The sequence below is a fragment of the Cygnus atratus genome, chromosome 1 (genome assembly GCF_013377495.2).
Source record: "Cygnus atratus isolate AKBS03 ecotype Queensland, Australia chromosome 1, CAtr_DNAZoo_HiC_assembly, whole genome shotgun sequence".
In the NCBI taxonomy this organism is placed as follows: domain Eukaryota; kingdom Metazoa; phylum Chordata; class Aves; order Anseriformes; family Anatidae; genus Cygnus; species Cygnus atratus.
Window position 1 is genome coordinate 146,542,551 of NC_066362.1, and position 24,749 is coordinate 146,567,299.

At 39.6% G+C, this 24,749-nt stretch overlaps 1 protein-coding gene across 3 annotated transcripts in view; it reads right to left on the reverse strand.

Annotated features, from left to right (window-relative positions):
• COL4A1 (collagen type IV alpha 1 chain) overlaps positions 1-24,749 on the reverse strand; it is a 132,106-nt gene that overhangs the window by 73,206 nt on the left and 34,151 nt on the right. For 2 of the 3 annotated variants that reach the window (XM_035565605.2, XM_050708416.1), the window contains exon 2: positions 10,386-10,436. In XM_035565605.2, the coding sequence (XP_035421498.1) occupies positions 10,386-10,436 (51 nt within the window). Of the gene's footprint in view, positions 1-10,385; positions 10,437-14,622; positions 14,740-24,749 lie in introns of those variants that run through there. The other variant, XM_035565606.1, reaches the window with a different exon arrangement.

A 24,749-nucleotide genomic window follows, 5' to 3' on the forward strand; every position in this document is an offset into this window, starting at 1 on the left:
AGAAAAGTAATTTTTATGTAGGTATAATAATGTGTACAGTCTCAGAATGAGGCAAACAAAAAATGCCAGTACAAATTGATTTGCTCAAGTTTTCTTGCATCCCAAAACAAAAACCCTTGGGAGTAACAGTTATATAAGAATTAATTCTCTTCTTTTCTATTTTCTTTCAGAATTTCCTACCAGAGTTTTTTTTTTATTTTATTTTTTTTAAATGCATTACTTGGTGTGCAATGACAATATTACATTTACGATTCTTGTGACTTTAAATTTTATTGGGTAATGCAGAGGCAAGTGAATCTTCATAAGGTATTTACAGTAAAGAATGAGAATTTATACTCTAATGCATTCTAACTGATAAACATTAGAAGATTAGTAATTCTGTACTCTAATGCATTCTAACTGATAAACATTAGAAGATTAGTAATTCTATTTTAGTGACAGAAAAAATGCAGTGTTACCTCCATTTATGCATGTTTCTGTATGGACTAAGATGAGTGTAAATACTCATGAATGAGGGGATGAATTCTTGAAAACAGTCAGACAAAAGGAATTTTACTTCAATCTATACAGTCTTTGTTCTAAATAGCAATTAAATGCTTAACTTGCTTTTTCTATACACATCAATGGATAGAATTTCTTATCTCCACAGCTGCTTGAAATTGTTCTCAAAGTCTAGGTAGGATAAAAGAGAAAATATAGCTTCTGCCTACTTCTGAGTAACCCAATAAAACGTAGGCAAGCATTCAGAAGTCTAATCAGTTTAAACAGATCTCACACTTCAATGAGGTCAGAAAGAACAGTTAATATGTAGACCGACAAATAAAAAGTGCAAGAGGAAACAATTGAAGGTGGTTTAGGTTAATCTATTTAATGGAAAACAGCAAGGTATTATTTATTGCTTTATTATTTTAGCAATATAATGTTATTCTAAAATTTCTTCACCTTCTGTTCTGCAAAAACTTGATGCTTGACATTACATTGCTTAAAATAACAGCCTGATGTTCAGTGTAATAATAAAGGCTTTATAGGACAAGAGCCATCTGTTGCAATTATGCTCACTTTCTGAGATTTTCTGAAAGAGATGAAAAACTTTAAACTTTGTCAATTATATGCCCTTGAAGAACTATGAGTCATCTTAAAGGCGTTTGGCATAGAGATGTAATTTTCATGGAAACAGTCTAATGAGAGAACACATTGAATGCATTCTAAATATGGCCATCCAAATGGTCATATTGATTAAAAGAGTCTCAAATGAGAGACAAAAATATGGCAGCATAACTTGCTCTTCCATATCTGTAATTTTGTTGAGTAACATTCCTTGGGCATTTCACAGCTTTTAAGTCAAATACTATTTCTAGCACTTTTTCTGGTGAGATCATTAATACGATTACTTCACCAAATATATGTTAATTAATACCCACCCCGCAAACACAAACCATAGGGTCTGGAACTTCTTCCCACACTACGGTAAGAAATACATCTCCAGATGTTAATGATTAAGGCATTAAAGGGCAAACCCAGCACCCACTTCCGCAGCTGCTGAAGCTCCCACGGCAGTAAACTACTGTGGTTACATTGCTGAAGAGTGTGGGTGGATTGGAAAGGGCCCTTCAGCGTGTGTGCGCTTCTGCACAACATAGGAGCCAGATCAAAAGGGCTTCCAGCACAGGCAACGTGTTGGCTGTGGATGGCGCAGGGCAGAATGGATAAGTACTTCCCACGCAGGAGGCTACGTGAGAGGTGGAGAGCAGATGTTCTCTAACGTGGTCACCTTGGGTCCCTTTAAGGGCTGGGCATGGCAGCCCTCTCATGTCCTGGGTCCTAGCTTGCATCAGTCCTTCTAATCAGTCTGATTGAACAATATTCACACAGATCACTGAAGCAACAGGTACCTCTACTGATGTGAGCATTAATGGGGACCACATTTAACAAAGACATGTTTCAAATACAAATGCGCTGGCTGGAGAGACCATTTCTAGAGACATTACAGAGGAAATTGGGAAGGATGCTTCCTTTGCTTTGCCTGACCAACTTCTCCTCTCTTTGGGACTGGGACTGGGTACCAGTCTGTCCTTATTCTAGATGGGCATTAGATGTAAAGAACTGTCATTTAAACCTGCAGTAGGCTAAAACAAAGACGGGAGGGGAGAGAGATATTTTTAAATAAAATGCAGGTTTCAGTTCAATCTCCAATCTACGTATTTGAAAGATCTACAGTGTTAACACAGTAAGCAAGATTAGATAGATATTGATGTGAATGAAGTTACCTTTAAATGTATTTCAAAATAATTTCAAATTATTTTCTTGGATATGGTTTTCTAGGCATAACTATTTGTTCACTTGTCCAGGTGCCTCTTTTGTTAAAATTATCTTCCCTACATAGTCTGAGAGTACATCAAGATTTAACACTTACTTGCTGGACAAGTTGGCATGAGATCTTGAATTTACTGACTTCTGTTGCTACAGACTGATATCATGGAATCATAGAATGGTGTGGCATAAAGACCACGCGGACACCAGGGTTCTTTCAGGATCAGTAACTGCTACCACTTTATTGATGACATAACTTCAACTCTCTCCTATTGAGGACGTAACTTCCTCTCTCTCTTATTGAGGGCATAACTTCTCTTATTGAGGACAGGCTCCCTTCTTATACCAATCACCCCACAGCAGTACTTTTCCACTAACTATTCATTGGTCAACAACTTTGCCCGACAACAACAAACACCCCGCAACTTCCATGCCTTAACAGCTGGAGAACCAGCAACTGAAACAGAACCAGTCTCCTGAATCACCCTTCTTTGTTCCTTCTAAACTCTTTACATTCCTGATGGCCTCATCATTAAGAGTCCGATGTTATCACCAACCACGGGGCTTGTCGACCCCCATGGCCACACTCCCACAGAATGGCTCGGGTTGGAAGGGACGTTAAAGATCACCCAGTTGCAACCCTCCTGCAATGGACAGAGATGCCACCCACTAGATCAGGTTGCCCAGGGCCCCATCCAACCTGGCCTTAAACACCTCCAGGGAAGGGGCATCCACAGCTTCTCTGGGCAACCTGTTCCAGTGTCTCACCACACTCTTCTACATTTTTAAACGGCCTACATTAACCTGAGGTTGTTTTGGCTTTGATCATATCAGGCAAGCACCTATTTCTTGAAAAGAAATAGGAATCTCTGAGACTCTGAGCTACACAAATAGAAAATGTCAGCAAGAGAAGCTCTAGCAGAGGCAGGAACTGTGAGAAACACTCTGTAGCCAATAACAGAGGCTCAGGCAAGGATCTCAGTGAAGTAGCAATTTTATTCGCGATTGCAATGGCGGGCGTCCCACAAGCAGGAGTGCACCTACTAGTCACATAGTACAGTTTATATACTTTATTTCTTGACGACCAGGACCCTCCCCTGTTACCCCATTGACTGGGTAATCCAGGTTCACAACCTATCCGATGCTTCACAGACAATACATGGCCTTCACTTGCCAGCAACCTGACACCATGATTTTTGCCTAATTGCTCTAAGGAGTCTGGTCGTCTGCATTTTACAAAGTCCTCTGCTAAGCTTTCTTAACACTGCAAGCATATTTCAATACCACATTCCTTACCTTTAAACAATGTAACTCTGTGCAAAAACATTTTTGTTCCCACAATTCCCCCCTTTTTTTTCTTTATAAATTGTTGATTTTTGCATAACTCTCTCTAAGGTGTAATTTTGTAAATATCTTCCTCTTCTTCACTTTCTTTGCTTTCCATCTCCTCTAATATCGTCATCTTATCTGAGTAAGGTGGTGGCTCCGTGGTCATTTGTTTCAACAGTGCAGTTTCAATTAACCACTGGACTAGTCCTCTTACACAGGGGATGATGCAACAACCAATGGCTGTCAAAACTCCTGCTACTACGATCAAGGATGTAAATATGGACATTACCATCCCTTTCCATTTACCAAACTAAGATTCCAACCATCCTGTGATGGAAGTGTCTGTTCCCGAGTTTTCTGCCAATTTCATTGGCAAGGGTGGTAAGCCCTTGCAATGCTCTAGTTACTGTGCCATCCAGGGCAGTATTGTTGGGTATAAAAGTGCAACAACGGTTGCCCAGCATCACGCACACGCTGCCTTTCTCCGCAAGCATCATATCTAATGCTATTCTGTTTTCCCAAGCCATTTTGCTGGTGGCATCCAGTTGTTCAACGATTCCTCTTATCACATCCCTTGCATAATTTATGAATCTCTGCTGATTATAATAAATATAATTAATCCAATCCACATTCTTGTTGATTGTTACCCACTAAAACAGTGACTCAAACCCTGCAGCAGTTTGATTCCTGGCTTCCTGTTCATCGGGAACTCCTCTAGGCACCCCAATAGAATCTATGTACACTCTATCATCAAATGATACTCCTAAGCTTCTTTTACTTCTTCTGGGTATTTGTGATGTTTCTCTTTCAAATGCCAGGGTGAAGGGTATAGCTAATTGAACAAGTGCACAAGTGCCTCCCTAATTAGATGGTAGGGTGGACCATAAGATCTTCCCTCCACAGTACCACCAGAGATCTGCCCTGGGGATCTCAAGTCTTGAGTAGTTTCCCATCACGTCCTTGGTAGCATTCAAGGTCCTCATGCACAAGGCAAATTCTCCCAGGTGCCAGGTAGCACTCACACCCTGCCGTGAGAGGCAAGCTGTATGGTTACCTATAGCTGTGGAGAATGCAGGGGGAACCCTGATGTTGCTATCACTCATGAAAGGGAACAGCAAAGAGAGAGACTTACAGGCCTCATTTCCCCAGGCAGTCTTTTCTTGGTACAATGCAATCATACATCGCATCCCCTGGGAATCCTTGGTCCACCCCAATGGGAAGGGCACTATCTGGGCAATCGGTCGTCCTGAGGCACAAGCATAGCAATTGCTATGGTTGAGACTCTGGACAGTATATTTGACCCATTCTATCCAGGCATTCACATCCCCATACCGTTTCAATCTCAATTGTTTGCCTAAGATCTTTTATTTCTTTAACTGTCACAACTGCCGCATTTTGAAGAGCGTCTCTTCCTTTCTCCTCAAGTTTCTCCCTATCTTTGGTGACAATAGAGGGTGGTTCCCATACAGCTATCCTAAATCTGGCCGTTGGGTCTTTCCCAGTCACATCTGCTCCAAGACCAAAAGTACGGTTAATAAGGCCATCAGCCTTATTAATTGTTATAGTTATGGGATTACATTGTAGAGGCTGACAGTTGGACTGAACAGTTCCTTTAAATATGCTAATCTGGCTCTTTAACACCTTTAAGCTATGACTTGGACTGGGTGTATATGTCCATCCTTTATAAGTGGTTGTCCACCATACATTACTCCATCCTGGGCAAGGGGGTCCTTTATACAACCCACTAGTCTTAGATTCAGGACAGAGATACTTGTTTTCGCTGCTTAACTGTCGCTGGGCACTTAAATCTCCACAAGCTAACACCTCACAAGCATCAAATGTGATGGTTTGTGGTATTTCATTCTTTGTCACATTCACCCACATCTTGACAGGGTATCCTGCTGCTCCTATTATCTGGTCATCCTTTTTCCATGTTGCCAATTGGCCAAGGCCTTCTTTGAAGCATACAATCACCAGAATTAAAATTAATAATTGACCTCTCCCTGTTATTATTTTTAAATCTTAGGTTTCCAAATAATTATCAATATAAAGAATAAGATGCACACTGTTACTAGAATAAAAATCCCTTGGAGGCACTCCAATTCTGTATAGGCCAGTCCTTTTTCCCAATCACAAGTCACATTTATTAGTTACCTGTGAAAATAAAAAGGTTAGTTTACAATCGTAAGCTTTTATCTTGCTCAGAGTCTATTATGAGATTTTTCTTTCTGATTTTAACTTCCAACAAGTCTTCTGTAGGAACAACTTCCCAGGTACTAGGGTCGACGGATGCTTTCACTCGAGTATAGTGAGTCCAACCTTTTTCTGCAGTTCTTATGGCTGTTTCAGTGGTTAGTAGTACTTGGAATGGTCCTTCCCATTCAGGCCGGAGTTTTGATTCTCTCCAGATACGTATCAGGACCCAATCTCCTGCATGGAATGAATGTACAAGGAATGTACAAGGTGGGGTTTGAGCCACCAGTCCACGAATCCTGAGAGATGCCAAGGAAGAAAATAATCGAAGTATATAGTTTTTAACAAAAATATCTTTAGTTTCAAAAGTAGGTATCTCACCGCTTCTACCCAGGTACGGTAGTCCAAACAACATCTCATATGGTGAAACTCCTACATCTTTTCTAGAAGCAGTTTGAATTATGAGAAGTGCTAAAGGTAAACGTTTTGTCCAGGGAAGCTTAGTCTCTAAAACCAGTTTTGACAGATGTTTCTTTAATGTCTGTTTCATTCGTTCCACTTTCCCCGAGGAGGAAGGATGCCATGGAGTATGAAACTCCCATTTCATTCCTAAGGTTCTCATTAATCCTTGTAAAATACATGAAGTAAAATGACTTCCTTGATCTGAGTCTATATTTTCAACAACCCCATATCTAGGGATTATTTGTTCCAGGATTATGTTTATCACCACACTAGCTGTTGCTGATACTGAAGGAAAAGCTTCTACCCATCCTGACAAATGGTCACTTAATACTAGCAAGTACTTAAATCAACCTACTTTGGGTAATTCAGTTAAAACCTACTTGGATACTCTGAAAAGGTCGAAGTCCTGGCTCCCGTCCACCCAAAGGCTGTTACCGCAGAGCCTTCTTATTCACTAGTTAATGATACTAGTTAATAATTAACTGCTTAGCTACTGTATACATGCCTACACATATATATTTTCTTAATACAGTGTCACATTGCCTGGACTCCCCAGTGGCTTCCTTGATGTAGAACAGCTAAAATTTCCCTCATTATTTGTTCATTTCTCTCCCATCAGGGAGAATCCACCGTCCTTCAGACTCCTTCGCTCCTAATTCCCTGAAGGCTTCTATCTCTTTTTCACTGAATATTTGCTTTTCAGGTGGAGGTTTTATTTCAGGTACAAGAAGCAGCTTCGCTTCTACTTGTAATTGCAAAGCTGATTCTTTAGCCTTTTCATCTGCAATTCTGTTTCCCCATTCAACTAGGGAGTTTCCTTTTTGATGTCCTTTCACGTGCACCACAGCAATCTCCTCTGGTAGTAACAGATTTTCCAAAATCTGTCTAATTAATTCTTCATGGACCAATTCCTTTCCCTTGCTGTTTACTAAGCCCCTTTCTTCCCAATTTCTTCCAAATGTACGTACCACCCCATATGCATATCGTGAGTCAGTATATATAGTTCCCTGTTTCCCTTTTAACAACTTTAATGCCTGATTTAATGCATGTAATTCACAAGTTTGAGCTGACCAATTACTAGGCAGTTTTCCCATTTCTTCAACATTCCCATCTGTTCCTTCAATGATGGCATAACTATTACATCGCCTCCCTTGTACCACCCTAAAAGATCCTTCTATAAGTAATATTTCCCCTTCCTCTAAGGGCACCTCTTGTAAATCTAATCTTATCTTTGTCTGGTAATTTATTAGATCTAAGCAGTTATGTTCCATATTCATTCGATCTTCAATTCCCTTTGACAAGAAGGAGGCAGGATTCAAACCAGGTTCTGTAGTTATAGTTAAATCATCCTTTTCAATTAGAATAGTTTCATATTTTAGTATTCTGAAGTCTGTCAGCCACCTTCCTGCTTTCTGAGTGAGAACAGTCTTCACTTGGTGAGGGGTAACAACAATCAGTTGTCCTCCAAAGGTCAATTTCCTGCTCTCTTCTACTAATAAGGCAGTTGCTGCTACTGCCTGAATGCATTCTGACCACCCCCGGGACACGGGGTCTAATAATTTAGGCAAATACGCTACAGGTTTCCTCTTATCTCCCCATTCTTGGGTTAAGATCCCCAAAGCAGCACTCTCACAGTTATAAAAAGATAAAATGATTTCTTTAGGGCACGAAGAGCTAAGACTGGCGCCGTAACAAGATCTTTTTTTTTAATTTTTCCACTACTTCTTTTTTCTCTTTAGTCCAGTTCAGTATATTGGGTTCTTCGTCCAATAATTTGAGATATAATTTCTTTGTTTTCTGCACATATGCCTCTATCCACAGTCTGCAATATTCAATTAAACCTAAAAATTTTCTCAATTTCTTCTTTGTTCTAGAGAGAGGAAGTTGCACAATTCCCTGAATCCGTTCAGGGTTTATTCTCCGTCTGCCCTCAGAGACTAAATGTCCCAAATACCTAACCTCTTTTTCTGCATATTGTAATTTATCTTTAGATACCCTTAGCCCATGTTCTCCTAAAAAATGCAGGAGTTTGTTTGTGCTTCTTTTACTTCTGATTTTTCTACCCCAGATACCAATAAATCATCCACATACTGTAACAATGTCACCCCTTCTGGAATCTGAAATGTTTCTAAAATCTTTTCCAATTCTTGCCCAAACAAATTAGGGGATTCACTGAATCCCTAAGGCAAAACAGTCCATCTATATTGCTGTTTACAGCCTGTTTCTGGGTCTTCCCATTCAAATGCAAAAATATCCCGACTTTCAGGATCCAGTGGGCATGCCCAAAAGGCATCCTTTAAATCTATAACACTGAACCATTTGTGCTCATAAGGGATTTTACTCATCAGGGTATAAGGGTTAGGAACCGTAGGGTGGTGCTTTCATGTTATCTCATTAACTTTTCTCAGGTCTTGTACTAATCGGTACGAACCATCTGGATTTTGTATTGGTAAAATTGGAGTGACAAACAATGTCCTTTAACAATTTACCTTTAAACAATGTAACTCTGTGCAAAACCAACATTTTTGTTCCCACAGAACACAGACAGAAATAAATGAAGTGTAAGTTTTACAACATTTTCTTTCCCCAAACTATCATTTTTTAAAATGATCTAGTTACAAGACACTGGCATACTCTATGAACTGCAAACTAATGGCTTTCAACAAGAGAGTTGTAATATAATATCTATCTTGTTCTACAACAATTCATTTGTACTTGTAACTGAAAAACAAGATCAAGATATCAAGGAACAAATTCAGAGTTCCAGACCCTTAACTACTTTTTGCCTTATTTGTTTTTAATAGATGGCTGACTTTTATTAAACAGATAATAATTGGTCATTAAAAAAAGAAGACTTCATCCTAAAGATGTTTTGGAACTTGACACTTTTCGTGTTTCTCAGAAATTAATCTATGTTCTGCTACAAATAAAATTATCTCTGCTTTAGTCTCTAATTAAGCCACTTACGTTCCTCTGTTCTGGAGAAAACCAAAGAAAAGCCACCAACATTCTTAAAATCCTCATCTGTAAATACGTAGCTACTGCATATGAGACAATGTAGAAAACCGGATGTATATTTAAATATTAAAAAAGCAAACAATTAAAGAAAAAAACACTCTTCTAAATACTCCTTTGGGTGGCCTAAACAACTTACCTTGAAAAATGTACCCACTGCAATCACAGGATGATAAAACCATTGGTTTACACTCATTTGTAATGGTAGATATACAGTACATGTGCATGCGCAACCAAAGATAGTGTAGATTAAAATCTCTACAGCAAAATTGAAAGAGATAAGGAGAGTTATTGAGTGTCTACAATATTTACAGAAGTAGGTAATTTGCAGAGGGAATTCATGGAATGTTTAAGTACACTGTATTTTTCCTTCACTGCTATTTGCTTCAAAAGAAGCCTTTAATATGTCTTTTTTGTTTCATACACGGAAATAGCTTGCACAGCTGAATGAACAGATTTGCAAGGTTCCGTAAAAGAAAAAAAAAAAAAAGTAAAGATTTTTTTTTTTCCTTGATCTGAAACATTCTGCTCTGTCTGAGTTTATTAGCAACCTCCTTCTTCCTACTGTAGGTCATTGCCTCTGGGGTTACCTGATCCCTGGTCAGGGTATGTTGCTTATGATGCACCACAGCCTTCCTGGAAAGCACTGAGGGGACCATTTCTGAATGGAGATGTTCACCTCACTCCCAAAGGTGGTCAAGGATGTCAAACCAGGATCTGCACTACCCACTGTAAAGTCTGGAGGTGAGGCATGGGAAAGGTGAGGCATAGAAAGGTGAGGCTGACGGGTCAGCAACACGCTCAGCTGGGACAGAGAGAGGGCACGGCTAAGCACCAGGCTGGGGGCTTCACCCCACAGTGATGGCATTAGGCTATTTCCCACCCCAGCCCTCCAGCCCCCTGCCACTGCAGACACTGAGGTGGCAGCATTTTGGAAACCCTGCTTAAAGGGCCTGGTCCCGACAATGTTCTATGGTGATACAAATGCCCAAGGAAACCCATGGCTGACCAGTAGATTATACACTGTGTAGTTTAAGTAAGAGAGATAATGAAGCAGAGACAGCTGACATACTCACCTTTTGCCCTTTTACTCCACTGCAGTCACATTTTCCACAACCGGAACAACCCTGAAAATAAAACAGAAATAGAAGATTAATTGTCTGAACTGTGTGACAGTCAAAAAATACAGCAATGAGTCAGGGATATCAGCAGGGTGGTCAGCACAGGGAATGTCCACTTAAGCCCAATGCAGTACTTTGCTATCTTTATACAGATGTACATTCTCTGTCACAGTCACAAGACGATTTTGGAAAAAAAAAAAAAAAAAGCTGTAGTTTTTACCCATTAATAAAAATGCTGTATTGCTTTTAAATCATTGTATTTTGGGCCCAGCATTTTCAACATAAATCATTATTCCAGAACACATGCATATTCTCCATCTAGCAATATGAAAGTCTCAATTCAAAACGACTTGTGAACTTCCCTCTAGGATTCTACATTTATACATTCAAAGTCCAACAGATTTTTTTAAACAAAATCAATCCTTTCTCAGAAGCATCCCTTTAGTACCAGTTCATTAATAAATGGCTGCACGCATACTTAATCTCTATAAATACATGTCATTGCTTTGAGGAGAAAGGAATGGAGAAACTGCATTTCATGACTTATCTCCTACAGTTACGGAAGAAAACAGAAGACCTTTGATTCTTTTCTGAAGATGCAAAATATTGTCTATACCCTTTGGGTCTTTACTCTGAGATCTTGATATTGATTTACTCAATTTTTTTATCAGTGATTTGCAGTCTTCAGATATGAAAAAAAAATGTTTTTAAAGGAAATTAAAATACTGGTATAATTACCACGGTACACTATCTAAACAAGCACATCTGCACGTACTTCACAAAATCAAGCCAAACCACAGCCTTCAAAAGGGTAAACTGCTCCTAATCTTAAACGTTAGATAAGGAGACAACTGTTAATGTTTACTGGACTGGCAATGACTATCTCCAGGGTTCTGGTCCTTTCTTAGATCTACTCTACATTTCAGATGATCTTCTCCTTTCTTGCTTTCTGTAATGCCAAACTGTAATTGTCATTATGATGGGAAATCTTCCATTTAGTAAAAGCACATTCACTTCAGCAGAAGAATGTATGCAAAACATGAGTAAAGAAAGACATAGCCAGTCTGAATTACTTTCCAGTCAATACTGCAGAGATTCTTTTTCTGAAAGATTTCATTTTCTCAGTACAGCATTTCCTTATGGGGTTTCTACACTACATAAACTAAAGTCAAAATGCAGTCAACTTCTACCTCCAGAAAATGTCAGTACTTCAGCATAAATGTTGACAGATTCCCAAATCTATCTGGATTCTGTGAAGTGAAATTCTGGAGGGCAGGTGGACAGGAGAATTTGGGAGAGGGGGGTCTTCATCTCAGGAGGGAAGGGAGGTGCACTGTGCAGCTGGCTTTGCTAGTCCCGACAGCTGATCTCAACACATGAAATACTCCGAAGTGTAACTTCCCTCACAAGCGAGGGAGAGAGAATCCTGCTTTAGGTGCTTGAGGATGGGAGCTCAATGAGAATAAATGCTACTAAAAGCTTTCATGCTTTTGTTCACATAAGCCACGAGATGGAGACTTGAGAGATTTGGAAGTCTGTTTATTTGTACTGAGTCAATAGTAATTAAATGGTTGAGATTTCTATCACATAATCATGAAGAGACGCTCATATTTTTGCAAAACATGAAAGTTGGTAACAGATGAGAGAAGTCAGATTAACTGATGCACAAGCAAAAGCTTATGGTTGCTGGTGTTACCGAAGTACTCCTGCACTCTCAAGTACATCTGGACTACTCCCTACTTCTCCTCCTCATAGTCATGAAGCAGCTGGTGAGTAACCCAGGCAGTCTATCACTTTGATAGTTGTTGTGACCCTCAGAAACAAACTAGGAGGAAAATAAGCAAAAATTTATATCCCTGAATATTCCACTAATGCATGTGAGATACTTCATTAGCCCTAGTAAGCCGTTAACTGGAAGCAGTCAGGGGCAGCATCTCTCCAGAATGCACTCTCAGCAAGGATGCTGAGCGTCCATCCCTTCATGCCTACAGAATACAGAAGCTACAGGGACCTCAGTGCTGCTGGGAAGTCAGAGCAAATGCACCCAAACCATTCTAAATTTGGAAAGAGACCAATAAACATAAAGTTTGATAATACAGTAACACTTACTTTTTAAGTACATTTACTTTTAAAGCAAAGCATCAAAGAGAACTTGGGCTTTAATGCTTAAAATAAAATCACTAAAGGCTGTCCAATAAAACTAAAATATCAGCTCCTGAAGCATTTGTTGCTTTTGATGCTATCTTTTTTTTATATATATATATGTAGATCCGCTGAGTTTGTTGTTTGATGTTAAGCTTTCTCCACATTCATATAAAGCAAAAATATTCCTATTTTTCTCTTACAGTATACTGTAGAAAGACAATTGGATCTGAAAACAATGCCAACACATGCTACAATGCCAACTCAGTACTGACCAGGAGGGAGAAGTGCCACTCTCTGAATAATCAGCTTCGCTTCTTGCAGTACATGGTTTTGCCCAGAAAAACATTGGGCCTCCCATTTCAAGAGCTGACCCTGTATGACCTCTCTTAGTTTTTCAGACCTGATGAGATCACAGCTGGAGGACGCATGCCTGCAGCTCATACTTCCTCCTTCAGCATCATGTAGAATGTTATCAGTTTTATCAACACATCCCTTAAATTCAGAAGAAGTCTGTTTTAATTGCATCTGGGAATGTAATTAAAATACGTCATTGTATCATTATAAACATCTGTTTTCAAGTTAATCCCCTCATATTTCCTTCAGCCTGTTATTTAACATGCACCATTTTAGAAAAAGGTATGTTGCTATTTATTTTCAGTTGGGTTTTGTTCTTAAATCTGGCATGGCCAGAAGAATGGATTTGTGCTTTCAGGTCTCCTTTTGTGCTCCCAAAAATGACTCTATTATATTCCATTTTTCCTGTTTCTTAAGCCTCAGTTTAGAATAACATAAGGCAAAGAAGGTACAGAGCATCAGGAGGCACAGCTGCATAACCTCCCATTTGCAGTCAAGTGCTGTAACCTACTATGCCAGAGCAGGCCACCTGTGCTCCAAAACTCTGTGTTTATTTTACAGTAGCATCATCTCCTACTGTTACTGACTGTAACCTTTATAAACAGATGGAAGATTGGCCAACAATGACAGCCTCTACTGGATAACATTATCTGCAGCTACTAACACCTATTTTTGAATCTAATGGATGTGATAAGATTCTGCATGTGCTAGGAAGAAGTATGAACTTTTTTCTCCTGGTCATCTGGGAAGATGGGAGGAACAGACTGGAAAAAGCTTATGGATCAAATGTCAGTTTAAGGAGGTCCAAGGGGCATTTAAGTAATGAGGTGGGAAACTGGGAGAACAAGATGGTTACAGCAGGTACAGGAATCAGGATTTGTGTTAAGTTGACCTACTGTGCTTACAAACATCTATACTAATTCACTGCAGTCTCCTTTATTTGACAGTAAGAAAAAGGCATTTCTGGGCCAGGATTCATCTCACCTATTTTGGATGTTTGCTTTCGATGTCAATGAATCACACCTTGGAGGACCAAGGAGGAGAGACTGAAATAAGCAAGTATGGGCTACATATGACAACAAGGGTAAAAATGGAGAGCAAAGTGCACACACACAGATGATCAGAGGGCTAAAGGATACAGAGGGCTACAGGGATGGAGAATTATAACATCTCTTCATTCCTCAGAAAGTATTGTAATTTAGCTGAGTATCTTCTGAACAGTGAACGTGAAGATCCGCATTTCTGGAGCTCATTTAGGAATGACTTATGAACCTTACACAATCAAGTCCTAAATGGGAAACTTCATCCTGAAGGAAAAATGATAATCATCTCAAGGTAAGTGAGCTGAAACTACGCAAATTATTACTTTTACTTGAAATTGTTCTGATTTTAAACCAGTCTAATATGAAGAATCCAGTTTGTGATTTCCGACCACACATGGCTAGAGATGGGAAAAATATTCTTGTCCTATCTCCTAGGCATCCTCTTTGAAACAGTGTCTTCTCCAGGAACTGCATGGAGCTTGGAGCAATCGCTGCTGTCCTCCAAGTGAAAAAACAGAGAAGGAATGGCGCTGTGCAGGAAGTGTAATGTGTAGGGGGGGAGGCACTGAAAAGGAAGGGTCTTTATCCCTTGTGTAGGAGTTAATTAGACTGACCAAAAGATCTTCGCCAGATGCACCGTGATACCTCACCTACTCTGCATGGCCAGCGAGCAGGTTTCAAACAGCCACAGCTCCCTTGCAGCTCAGGCCAGCCTGTTGGATAACATTTGGTGGCATTCATTCTTCTTACTCCTCCCACAAAATACCTGTTAGCCCAGAAGCAGAAGCTCATTTTAGCAGTACAAATTGCATTATTTTTGACAAGCATTTCCGTTCTGTTTCTTCCTCCCAGACTGTCTGCAACTGATAAGCTTAGTGAATCACACTAGCAAATCAGTATAAAACTACAAAAAAGATTATGCCCCTTTAACATCATGTGTGGGAACGTGCTTCATGCAGACTGAATATTCGCCTAAAGGAGAGAGATTTGTTTACCATCATGCTAAAGGAAAGCCCTAAAAACACCCAGCCCAGCTCCTGCCTACTCAGGCCTCAGGGTTGCTCAGCCCTGAGAGTGGCACTGCTGAAATTTCCTGCAGTGGATGGAAGAAACTCTGCCCTGCAATTCAGTTTCTAACACATTTGTCAGACTACAGACTTTCACATTTTGCTCTATTTTTCCCCGTCCAGCTACTTTCCTGGCAGTCGAGGACTATTGCTTGGAACACGTACAGGAACAATACAAACAGCCAGAGTAGCAGCCTACGAGGGAGACGGCGGCCATATTTGGAAATGCCCCGTGTCTGGAGGCTGCAGAGAGCACCCAAAGAGCACAAAGGCAGAGTTGGTTCCTGGACACTCATCTCTCTCAAAGAAGTGCATTTTTCAAGCCAGAATGCAGTTTCCCATCCCACAACATCAGCCCAGCCTCGGTTGAGTTTCAGTTGCCGAGTTTCCTGCAGGCACAGGCCAATTGTGTAGGCCTCAGTCTAGTTCCAGTCTTGTATTGTACACCACAGCTATAAGGCAGATATCTGATCTATTTCTCACTGTTTACTCAACGTTATTTGTGTTGAAAATCTCATTCCAGGGCACATAGTCACTTCCCCTACACCAAAATGCAATGTCTTGCCAGTGATTGAAAACCTTGTGAACAGGTGACCGATGAGGCAGATGTTAAAATTCTGTGACTATTTTCCGTTTCTAATTCATAGCTGAAATGCTTCAACAAGTAAAAATACTTATTTCACCTCATAATTTATTCATTATAAAATGTGATTTTGTGTTCAGACGTTAAACTGATCATGTTTTCTGATGAGAACAGTAAAGATTTCCCAGTCTGCTTTGCTTTAGTTCAAATCCAAATTTGGACTGAATCCTAGCACCAATTCCCAGTTCAAACACCAATTTTTGTTATGTCAGTGGGATGTTTCTGTGACAGTGACAGCTTCAAGTGACAGCTCAATCTCCTACCTCCACACTCTCTACCTCTCCTTCCTCCCCTGCGCTAACCTAATCACAGCAGAGATTTCTCTCTACATAGCAAAGACTGCACTTCTACCTGCGCACACATATGTACAACTCATGTAGCTGACAAAAGAACTGATTCAATAGATGTCTTCAGTTTCACATCCCACCAAATACGGGAACAGGGAGGTGATGCCAACTGCAGGATACTTATCTCAAATTCCTCACATATTTTCTTCTCTTCAGAATGTCAAAATAGCTCCCTAGCTGCATTACTATTCCCATGTTTACCCTTTGGATAGAACTGCACTGAATTAGCTGAACTGCTCATTTGTGTGTAAAATATCATCAGAGGAAATCACTACTAATCGGTTAACTGCAACACTCAGTTAAAATATTTTTCTTAACTGATTTTGCAGTCCATTAACAACTTAAAAAAAAAAATCACATTGCTACAACTTCTGATTTACATCTAGCTAGAACAAAAAGGATAACAAGAAAAGAAAGACTTTCTTATTTGCCCCTGTAATGTTAGATTTATTTTAGATTATGGAAACAGATGGCTACACTTGAAGAGTAAAAACCCCTCCTCCCCTCCTTTTTTTTTCTGAAATAAATATAACAGGATGAAAAGCTTCATTGTTTCTATATCTGACCATACCGTATTTATACAAAAAGGATAAAAATTATTTGCAAGAAACAACCAATTTAATCTATTAAAAAAGACCTAAGTGACTGACTTATGAACTTCCAGTTCTGTTTAGCATACGGTGATAAGGTATGGATTAGTATTGACATATGTATTAGCTACAAGTACATTGTGAAATATTACTTTTGTAAGGTTAATTTATGTATTGATATGCTGGTTGATAGGAAGTATGTGAAAGAAAATGAATTTTTTCCTGCCCACATTTTTTCCCAGGATTTTCACAAAGCAAACCAACTGCTCAGTATTAGAACATAATTCTTTTTTGCCATAATTAAGAAAAAAACAACAAACAAACAAACAAACTACCATACCTCAAAGTCACTCTCCTTCAAAACAGAGCTTTGCGTGAAGTGTTTGACCCAGACTTAAAAATTGTTGTACTATACATTATCTCCTGCCTCAGAGGGGTGGAGTTCATTTCTCTCAGAAGAACAAGAAACGTGATGTGCTGTGGAGCATTTCAAAGGCAAGACTCCCCTCTCTCCCATTGAAATAATTTAATTTCACACAGCACACTGAAATCTTACTAGATCAGAGATGGGAACCTGAGCATCTTCCTTCCTTAATGACAGTGCAAAGCATTGGAGTAGAAAGGCATTTTCACCTGCTTTCATTTTGCCTCCACAACAGTTGGGTATGGAACCACACTACAACAGTGTGAAAGTAGATAACCCAAGTGCAGGCAGTCAAGCAGGTACTGATCCACGAGCCAGAATGGATTCAAAACCCCCTGACTACATTGAACAAGGGCATCTTTAAAATTCAAGGAAATAGCCATCATGAAAAGGCAACTCCTTTGTGAGTCCAGGTGTATTTTCTTTGCTCTTAGCAAATTATGAAAAATCAAACAAGTCAAAGTGCACTATTAAAGCATTTCTCAAAAAAGTCTCTGATTTTTTTTGAACTATTTGTTATTCTTAATAATTTCTTTTACTATTTTATTCCTTGAATATGGTTTACATTTTTTATTTCACCAATTCTAAAGTCCTATTTTTCATCCAATCGCCGACTTGCTGGCAAACTCACCCATTCCTGATCAAAATCTGCCAGCTTTTCATTTTTAAAGGTTATACTTTTCTTTCATTAGCATTTGAAATGGAGCAATTGTTGCAATGTAGATTGGGGTGTATCCTCTTTTGTCATCAGAAAAACAGTCAGTTTACTTGTAACATCTGAACAGAAAATGTCACTTCAGAATGAATCAACTAGTAAGGCTAGCTTGAAGTTAATTATACACCATACTACTTTGATGACAATTAGCTTTAACTGATAATTAGCATGGTATCTGTTTGCTTACTTATTCTAAATACATTTCATCGATGGAAACCTTGGCACAAGCATTAGAAAAGTACTGTGGGCAAGCAGAAGAAGGTTCACACACGGGATTTTGCAGTTCAAGCTTCATCAGAAGTGTTAAGAGAGAGAAGAGTGACTTGGTGCAGTCACTCAGTTATTCCCATATGCTCTGCTGGGACAGGGGTAACTGCTTTTTGGTGATGTCTGTGCTAGAAGACTGGCCTTGATCAAATGTCTAAACAGTGGGAAAACTGCCCCTTTCAGGAGTTAATAGGAAGTCAACTGTCCTGGATTGACACATGAACTTCAACCCACAAATTGGTTCAGGAAGAGGAACACTTGCCATGCCTTCATGTACTCCCATGAGAGTACAGCTCTCATTTCACTTGTATAGCCACCCATTTCAGATTATCACTGGACAGATAAATGATAGAGAAAAGGGGATATTTTATGATTTTATAATGTTATAATATTTATAATGTCCAGTCTTTCCTTCTCTTTCCTTCCCTCCAAAGTCCTTTTTTTTCCCATTAAAAACAAAACAAAACAAAACTTTGCAACTTATCTTCATGTCCATTTTTGTTTCCCAGCAAATCATGGGCAGACTACTATTATAACTGTTCTGGGAATTCCTTGAACCAAGGGATGGCTTATTGGTTTTACAGCTTTCAACCTCTAGGTCTCCAAATTAAGTTCAGCTCTAGTCAGCAGTAACTGAAAGTTTCTGTCATGTAGTAGCTATTTAAAATCTTTGGTTGTGTCATTTCTATTTTCTGTAGATTCAGTATTCACAGAGGACAGCAGAACAGTGCCATTCAAGATGTCCTGTGATATCCCACCTGCCTCCAGCTGCCAGGCCAGGTGGCAACAGTTCTCCCCTCAGTCCCAGGTAATATCTGCCATGTCTGATAAGTGTCTCACATGGTGCTACATGCCTAGGTTTAAGCAACAGAAATAAGTGCAACCCAGTTTCCATAGACTCATTAAACCTTGCATGCATAAGAAGAATTAAAATACTCATTCTGCTGAAGATCTCCCTTGGATGTATGTTGATGTACATGGGTAGGACAGAAAGAAGGAGAAGTGGTCCCACTCATTCTCTGTTAATGCAGAGTTGTTGTCCTAACACATCTTCTAGGGATAGCTTTAGACTAGATGAGAAATGTCCTGTAACAATCCTACACAGTGGAAAACTGTGGCACTGCAATTACTAGTATGTCAATGCATCGGGCAAGTACCACTTTTAATCTGAGGGAAACTTTAAGCAAGTCTCACCCTAATTGGCATATAACTGAAAGAAATGACAATATACTGTCTGAAGTATCATCGTGGACAATGAAACTTGAACTATTTACAACAATTAAACTTTGGTTTTATTTAAAATCTTTGTACAAGTTTCAGAAAACTGGTTCTCTACAAATAAATCTCTATATAATATAGTTGGAAATAAATTCTTTATGGCTTTTGGGACATCAGGGGCTGTTTGTAGGTTTTGGCAGGTTTTCCTTCTGTTTGGCCAGAGGCTGTATTTGTTTTGTTGTTGTTGTTGTTTTTAGTGTTACCAGAATCCTACAGGATGTTCACACAAAAACTGCAGACGGACCACAGATCCTTATCAGAGACCTCCAGCGTATTTTGGCCACTCAAAAGAATATTGTCTCTCTTTTTTTTAATACTTAATACAATTATTTCAGAAAATATTTATTTTTTAAATTAGCATTGGTGGAAGTACTTCAGTAAAAAGCTGTAATAAAAGAACAGTCACATCTTCTTAGTCAAATGAATCCCAGATTGCTGGATCTGAAATGTTTCATCACAGGGACCTCATTTCTGACATTCTTTTCCAAATTCCCCAACGGTCTGTCCTGGAGGTAGGGTCATGGGAGTCCCCTGAAAGCTGCTCTGTGAACACGACTTTCCTGCTGATGATGTGAACATCATTTTCACAAAGCAATGCAAGTCCTGGGGGCTTCCAGTTAGTTCACAGGAAATATAAAGCTATTCCTGTTGTTCCATATTTGGACAAAAATGACATTTAAAGCAAACGTTTCCTCAAACTAAAATCCTTTACAGGAAGCTCTGGCAAGAATCAAGGTATTTGCTTATTTAGTAAAGTTTTCAAAATATCACATTATGCCACTCTGTTCTGCACAGCTCAAACTGGTTTTCATATACTAACTAATCTCATTATCATTATAATATAAACCCCTCCATCAGTGAATCTACAAGCAGATCTAAATCCACAGACTACCAGATATTGTTTAGCCTCCAGCAAGCAGAGAATACTGTATTTACCAAGGGACTACTATCTATCCAGTTGTTTTTGTACCCTTTTTCTAATTAAGAACTCCACTTTTAGTTATATTTTTCAAAGAAGTGAAAAATATTCCAGGTTTCAGTAGCACATAAGAGTAGGTGAATCCTTTGGTATAACAGTCACTGTTCTTCATCGGCAGCTGAGAATTAGAGTATAATCTGGGACTACCTTCTATTCAGTGAAAAGCATTTCCAGGAACGCATTCCAAAAGGCATGATCCTCTCTTAATTCAGTTATGGCAACCGGTGCCTGTAATTCCCATCCTACTCTTCTACTTTGTGAAGAGGCAAAGTTGAGCCAGGAGATACAGATGAGAAGCTCCCATACCCCATTTTGCTAACTTAAACAAACAAGTCTGGCAGGAAGGACAGAAAATTGTGCTGCAGAACTGCCACCTCTGCAGCCATGTGGCCACAGGCCAACCTCCTGTGTGGCAGGACGCCTCCAATGGAGAAAAGGCATCCTTCATAACCACCCGGCATCCTCACTTGTGTTTTCATTGATCATGGTAGTTTTCAGGACACCAACAAACCCTCAGAGCCCGTGTGTCTTCGCACATCCATGTGGGCAGTGAAGGCTCTGCATAGGGACAGAACAATGTGCCTGGTGGTCCATGACATGCAAAGTGAGATGTGCTCCTCCCTCAGCCGCTACCTTGATGGAAAGGCGACCTCCCTTTGGGCCATGTGTCTGTCCAGAGCTATTGCTGGGCTTTCACTTTTATAACCAGTACTCTCCTGGCACCTACAATGCCCGATTACATCAGGGATGGTGGAGAAAGGGCAGGTACGCAGGGGAGATGCCGCCCTCAGCGCCCCAACCCGTCTCCAGGCCTTTCTGTAAACCTCAAGGCCAAGGAGACATGTCGGGGGAGGAAGGATGTGCAGGAAGCCAGTGGAGCAATTTTGCAATTGTTTACAGTGAGTTGGTGAGCGGTGCTTTCCCTTCCATTAGCTGATAAACATGGACATCAACATAAACAAATAGATTTGAAAGTAACAACTTGACAACAGTACAGCACCGGGGAGTGGAGGGCTTCTCCCTTGGCTACCGGTTGCCTAGACTAAATAAACAGAGAGGCAAGATCCTCTTGGTGGGGATATGCATTGAAAAATGGGAGAAGAGCCCAAGAAGAAAAACTCTCCGGCCTCTAGGCCTGGGCCCTAAGGATAAACCCAGGTGACCTACAGTCCAGTACAGATAAAGACCTGTGTTTTAAACAAATCCCACTGCCTGAGCATGGCTTTCCTTTCTGTGGGCTGTGAGTACTGCATTTTCACTTATGCAACTGCACTTTTCACCAGAGAAGGCTATGTGCATGTGCAGGTGGTGCCAGGGAACCACACTCCTTGCCCAGGAGGCCTCCTGCCTCCACTTCCCATACACTGCATGAATGGCATCTATTTGCTCCTTCTAAGTCCTCTACTCACTATAACCAGTTTCTTATCCTTTACCTCTCCCCACTCCTGAGTCTGATTCTGTGTGACTCCTGAAAAGACTTAGCTTCATGTACATGTCCATGGCCCAGCTCCATGTCCAAGGACCAGTAAGGGCTCTACGCATGTTCCTCAGGACAGACAGACTGCTCCAGGAGCAGACTCATGCAGTTGCTCCCTGAAACTGTGGTTGAACCTGCACGGAGGAGAGATCCCCAACACACAGCCCCATTTCACAAGAGGTGCAGCATCCTGAGCAGCAAACAAGATTTGCCCCTACTTGTGAAATTCCACAGCTTCTAAAAGGAAAGCCTTAAGGGAAATCCCCGCTGACCTCCATGGTATATTACAAGGATATACGATTTGTGAGTAAAATCAAAAGAGGACAGTCTGCTAGAATATTTGAAGGCTATCAAAATCTACTAGACTGCATGGAATTTTTATTGCATGAATTATCAGAACAGTCTAAAAGACTTCTTCATTAAGAAAACACATTAAGTCTCTTTTCTTCTCGATAGTAGGTTAGCTCACTAATCTCCTCAGTAACACTGTGAAGAAGTGATAGGTAAGATAGTGATAGCCTCACACTGGACGGCAGACTCAACAAAGAGCCATAAGATCGCTAATGAGCAATTAATACCTTTTAAGAACCAAAAGGTATTCTGGAAACAGCAGCAGTAACCACAGCAGTTCAACATCCTTGTCAAACACTGGATTTCGAATGCACGCAGCATGTTTAGTCTGCTTAGCAGCAGGCCAAAATATACACACGGTTTCATTTTATAAACCCACCTTTTTTTCCACACAGATCTAAAAGCTCTTCCAAATAGGTCCATCCTATAACAAAACCACTGCTACAATAAAAAGATGCCTTTAATTGCTACAGTGAAAGATTTCAGCCAGTTGTTGCAGATAGCCAGTTCTAAAACCTATAGCATGTGGACTTAAAATTGGAACATTATTTCCTAATAATGAATTTCCTGACGTGAAATCTATTTTAGGGGTATTTGCATTATAATCCTACCACAAATTCTGGACTGCAAGCAGGACCAGGTGTTTATTACATGCATTTTTCTCCAATATTTTAACAAACCGCTAATCAACATCTACTTGTGCATCTTCTCTAAAGCTTAGAGTTATAACTTCAGTTCAGTTAAATTGATAATTTTTGCAACAAATCATCAGCCAGACCTCAGTTTAGACTCCTAAAACTCCATAATAGGGAGTATTTTTTTCTTTGCTCCTTAACAGGCCAATGAATTCTGTCTTTTCCTCCTGTTAAGGATACCATTGACTATGCACTGCTTTCTCTCTTCACAATACACCAATATCTTTTCATCAGTTTTTCTATACAAATCAGGTCTTAATTCCAGAAAATGTTTTCACTTGCAATTGGATTGCGAAATTCTAGGTGCATGATAACTACACCTAGACTGTAAATAACTGCATACATTAAAGAGAATTTTGTCTCAAAATCAGGAACTAGTCTAGAATAATTTTCAAAGACCTTACTTTTTTTCTTTTTCTGCTGTTGAACTCAATTTTAGCAATGTGGCTAGTCAATGGGATTCTTTCAACATTTTTAAAACCTAGCCACAAGGAAAAATCAGTACTAGCCATGTGTACTCCAATTTACTTGTCTGGCCCAAATGAAAAACAGACACACTTTTCTTGAAATTACATTTTTCAAAATCCACATTTGAAATCCAATTTCAATAAAAATTTGAATGTTGGAACAGGACCACAGTAGAGCAAAATAGAGACAGGAAATATTTAGTGTGCAACATTTGTCAGACGCAAAAGGAAACAAACTTGTCAGACCTCTCTTTCTTTTATGTTTCTTTGTTGCCTAGACAGGAAGTTGACAAAAATTTATTTATTTTCCTCCTATAAAACATGCAATGTAATTTTTATTGTACCACTTCAGTTGCTGACTGCATTCAGTAAATAAACCTACTTCATGAGCAACCAGGAAAGTGTTTAATATCTGACAGTTTACAAGAATGATAAACTAACTGAGTACAAAAATAAAAATAAATAGTTTTAAATGCAGAAACGGAAATAACGTGATATAGAAGAGAAGCTGACAATCCATTCTTTTCTGTGGCAACTTCCTGAGTGATGGAAAAGCTACAGCTGAGTATAATTAAACATTTGCCTAACCTGCATTCTACATTAAAGGTCAGGAGGATTGCAAACACTGATGAAGATTGACATAGAGCTGTAAATATTTTGTGAGTAGTTTATTTAAAAACAGTAAAAAGAAGCCATGTTCAGCTATAAGATTTCTTCCACTTATTAATGACAAGCAAGCAGACTCAAATAGGCTTCAACAGCCTTGCACATTATTTAGAATTAAAAAACAAATACAGGAGAGTAAGCTCATCCATCCAGTAAATGCACTAATAAGCACTAAAGATCTCATTATTTGTCAAATATATATATGAAATTAATAAACATGGGTTACTACAGAAAAGGGCAGAGTATAAATTCCAGAGCTCTTCCAAAAAAATATCCTCCCAGTAGGAGGCTCAAGGCGCCCAAAGGGCAACATGCAGTACACAAGAAAGGCTATTCCTCCCACGACTCACTGAAAGGTGGTTTGTGACAGCTAACGCCATGGAATGCAGTCTTGGTGGGACCTACCACAGGTTTGTCCTCTCCTTCCTACAGTCCTAGCCCCACTTTTGCATTGCCACTGACATGCATGAAATCCATCCTGGAACTAAACTGTATGAGAACTAAATACAGTGACTTTTTCCCCCATTTTCTTAATGGCCTATTCTACCTTCTTGAAGTAACTTCATGCTAGGGTCAATCCAAAAAATGGTGCCGCAATTGAGGGGCAACATGATGCAAGCAGAACCAGCAGCTGAACCATCGAGGACCTATCATCAGTGTGGTGTGAGGGGTGTAAAACTAATGTAGGCTTCTGGAGCACTTTAGTTATACCAGCCACTGAGATAATTTGTTAAACTGATGTATTTATGAGCTACTGCATGCTTTTGTATTAGAAAAAGATGGAGGTCCCCTGAGTTTACCTTTAAAATGA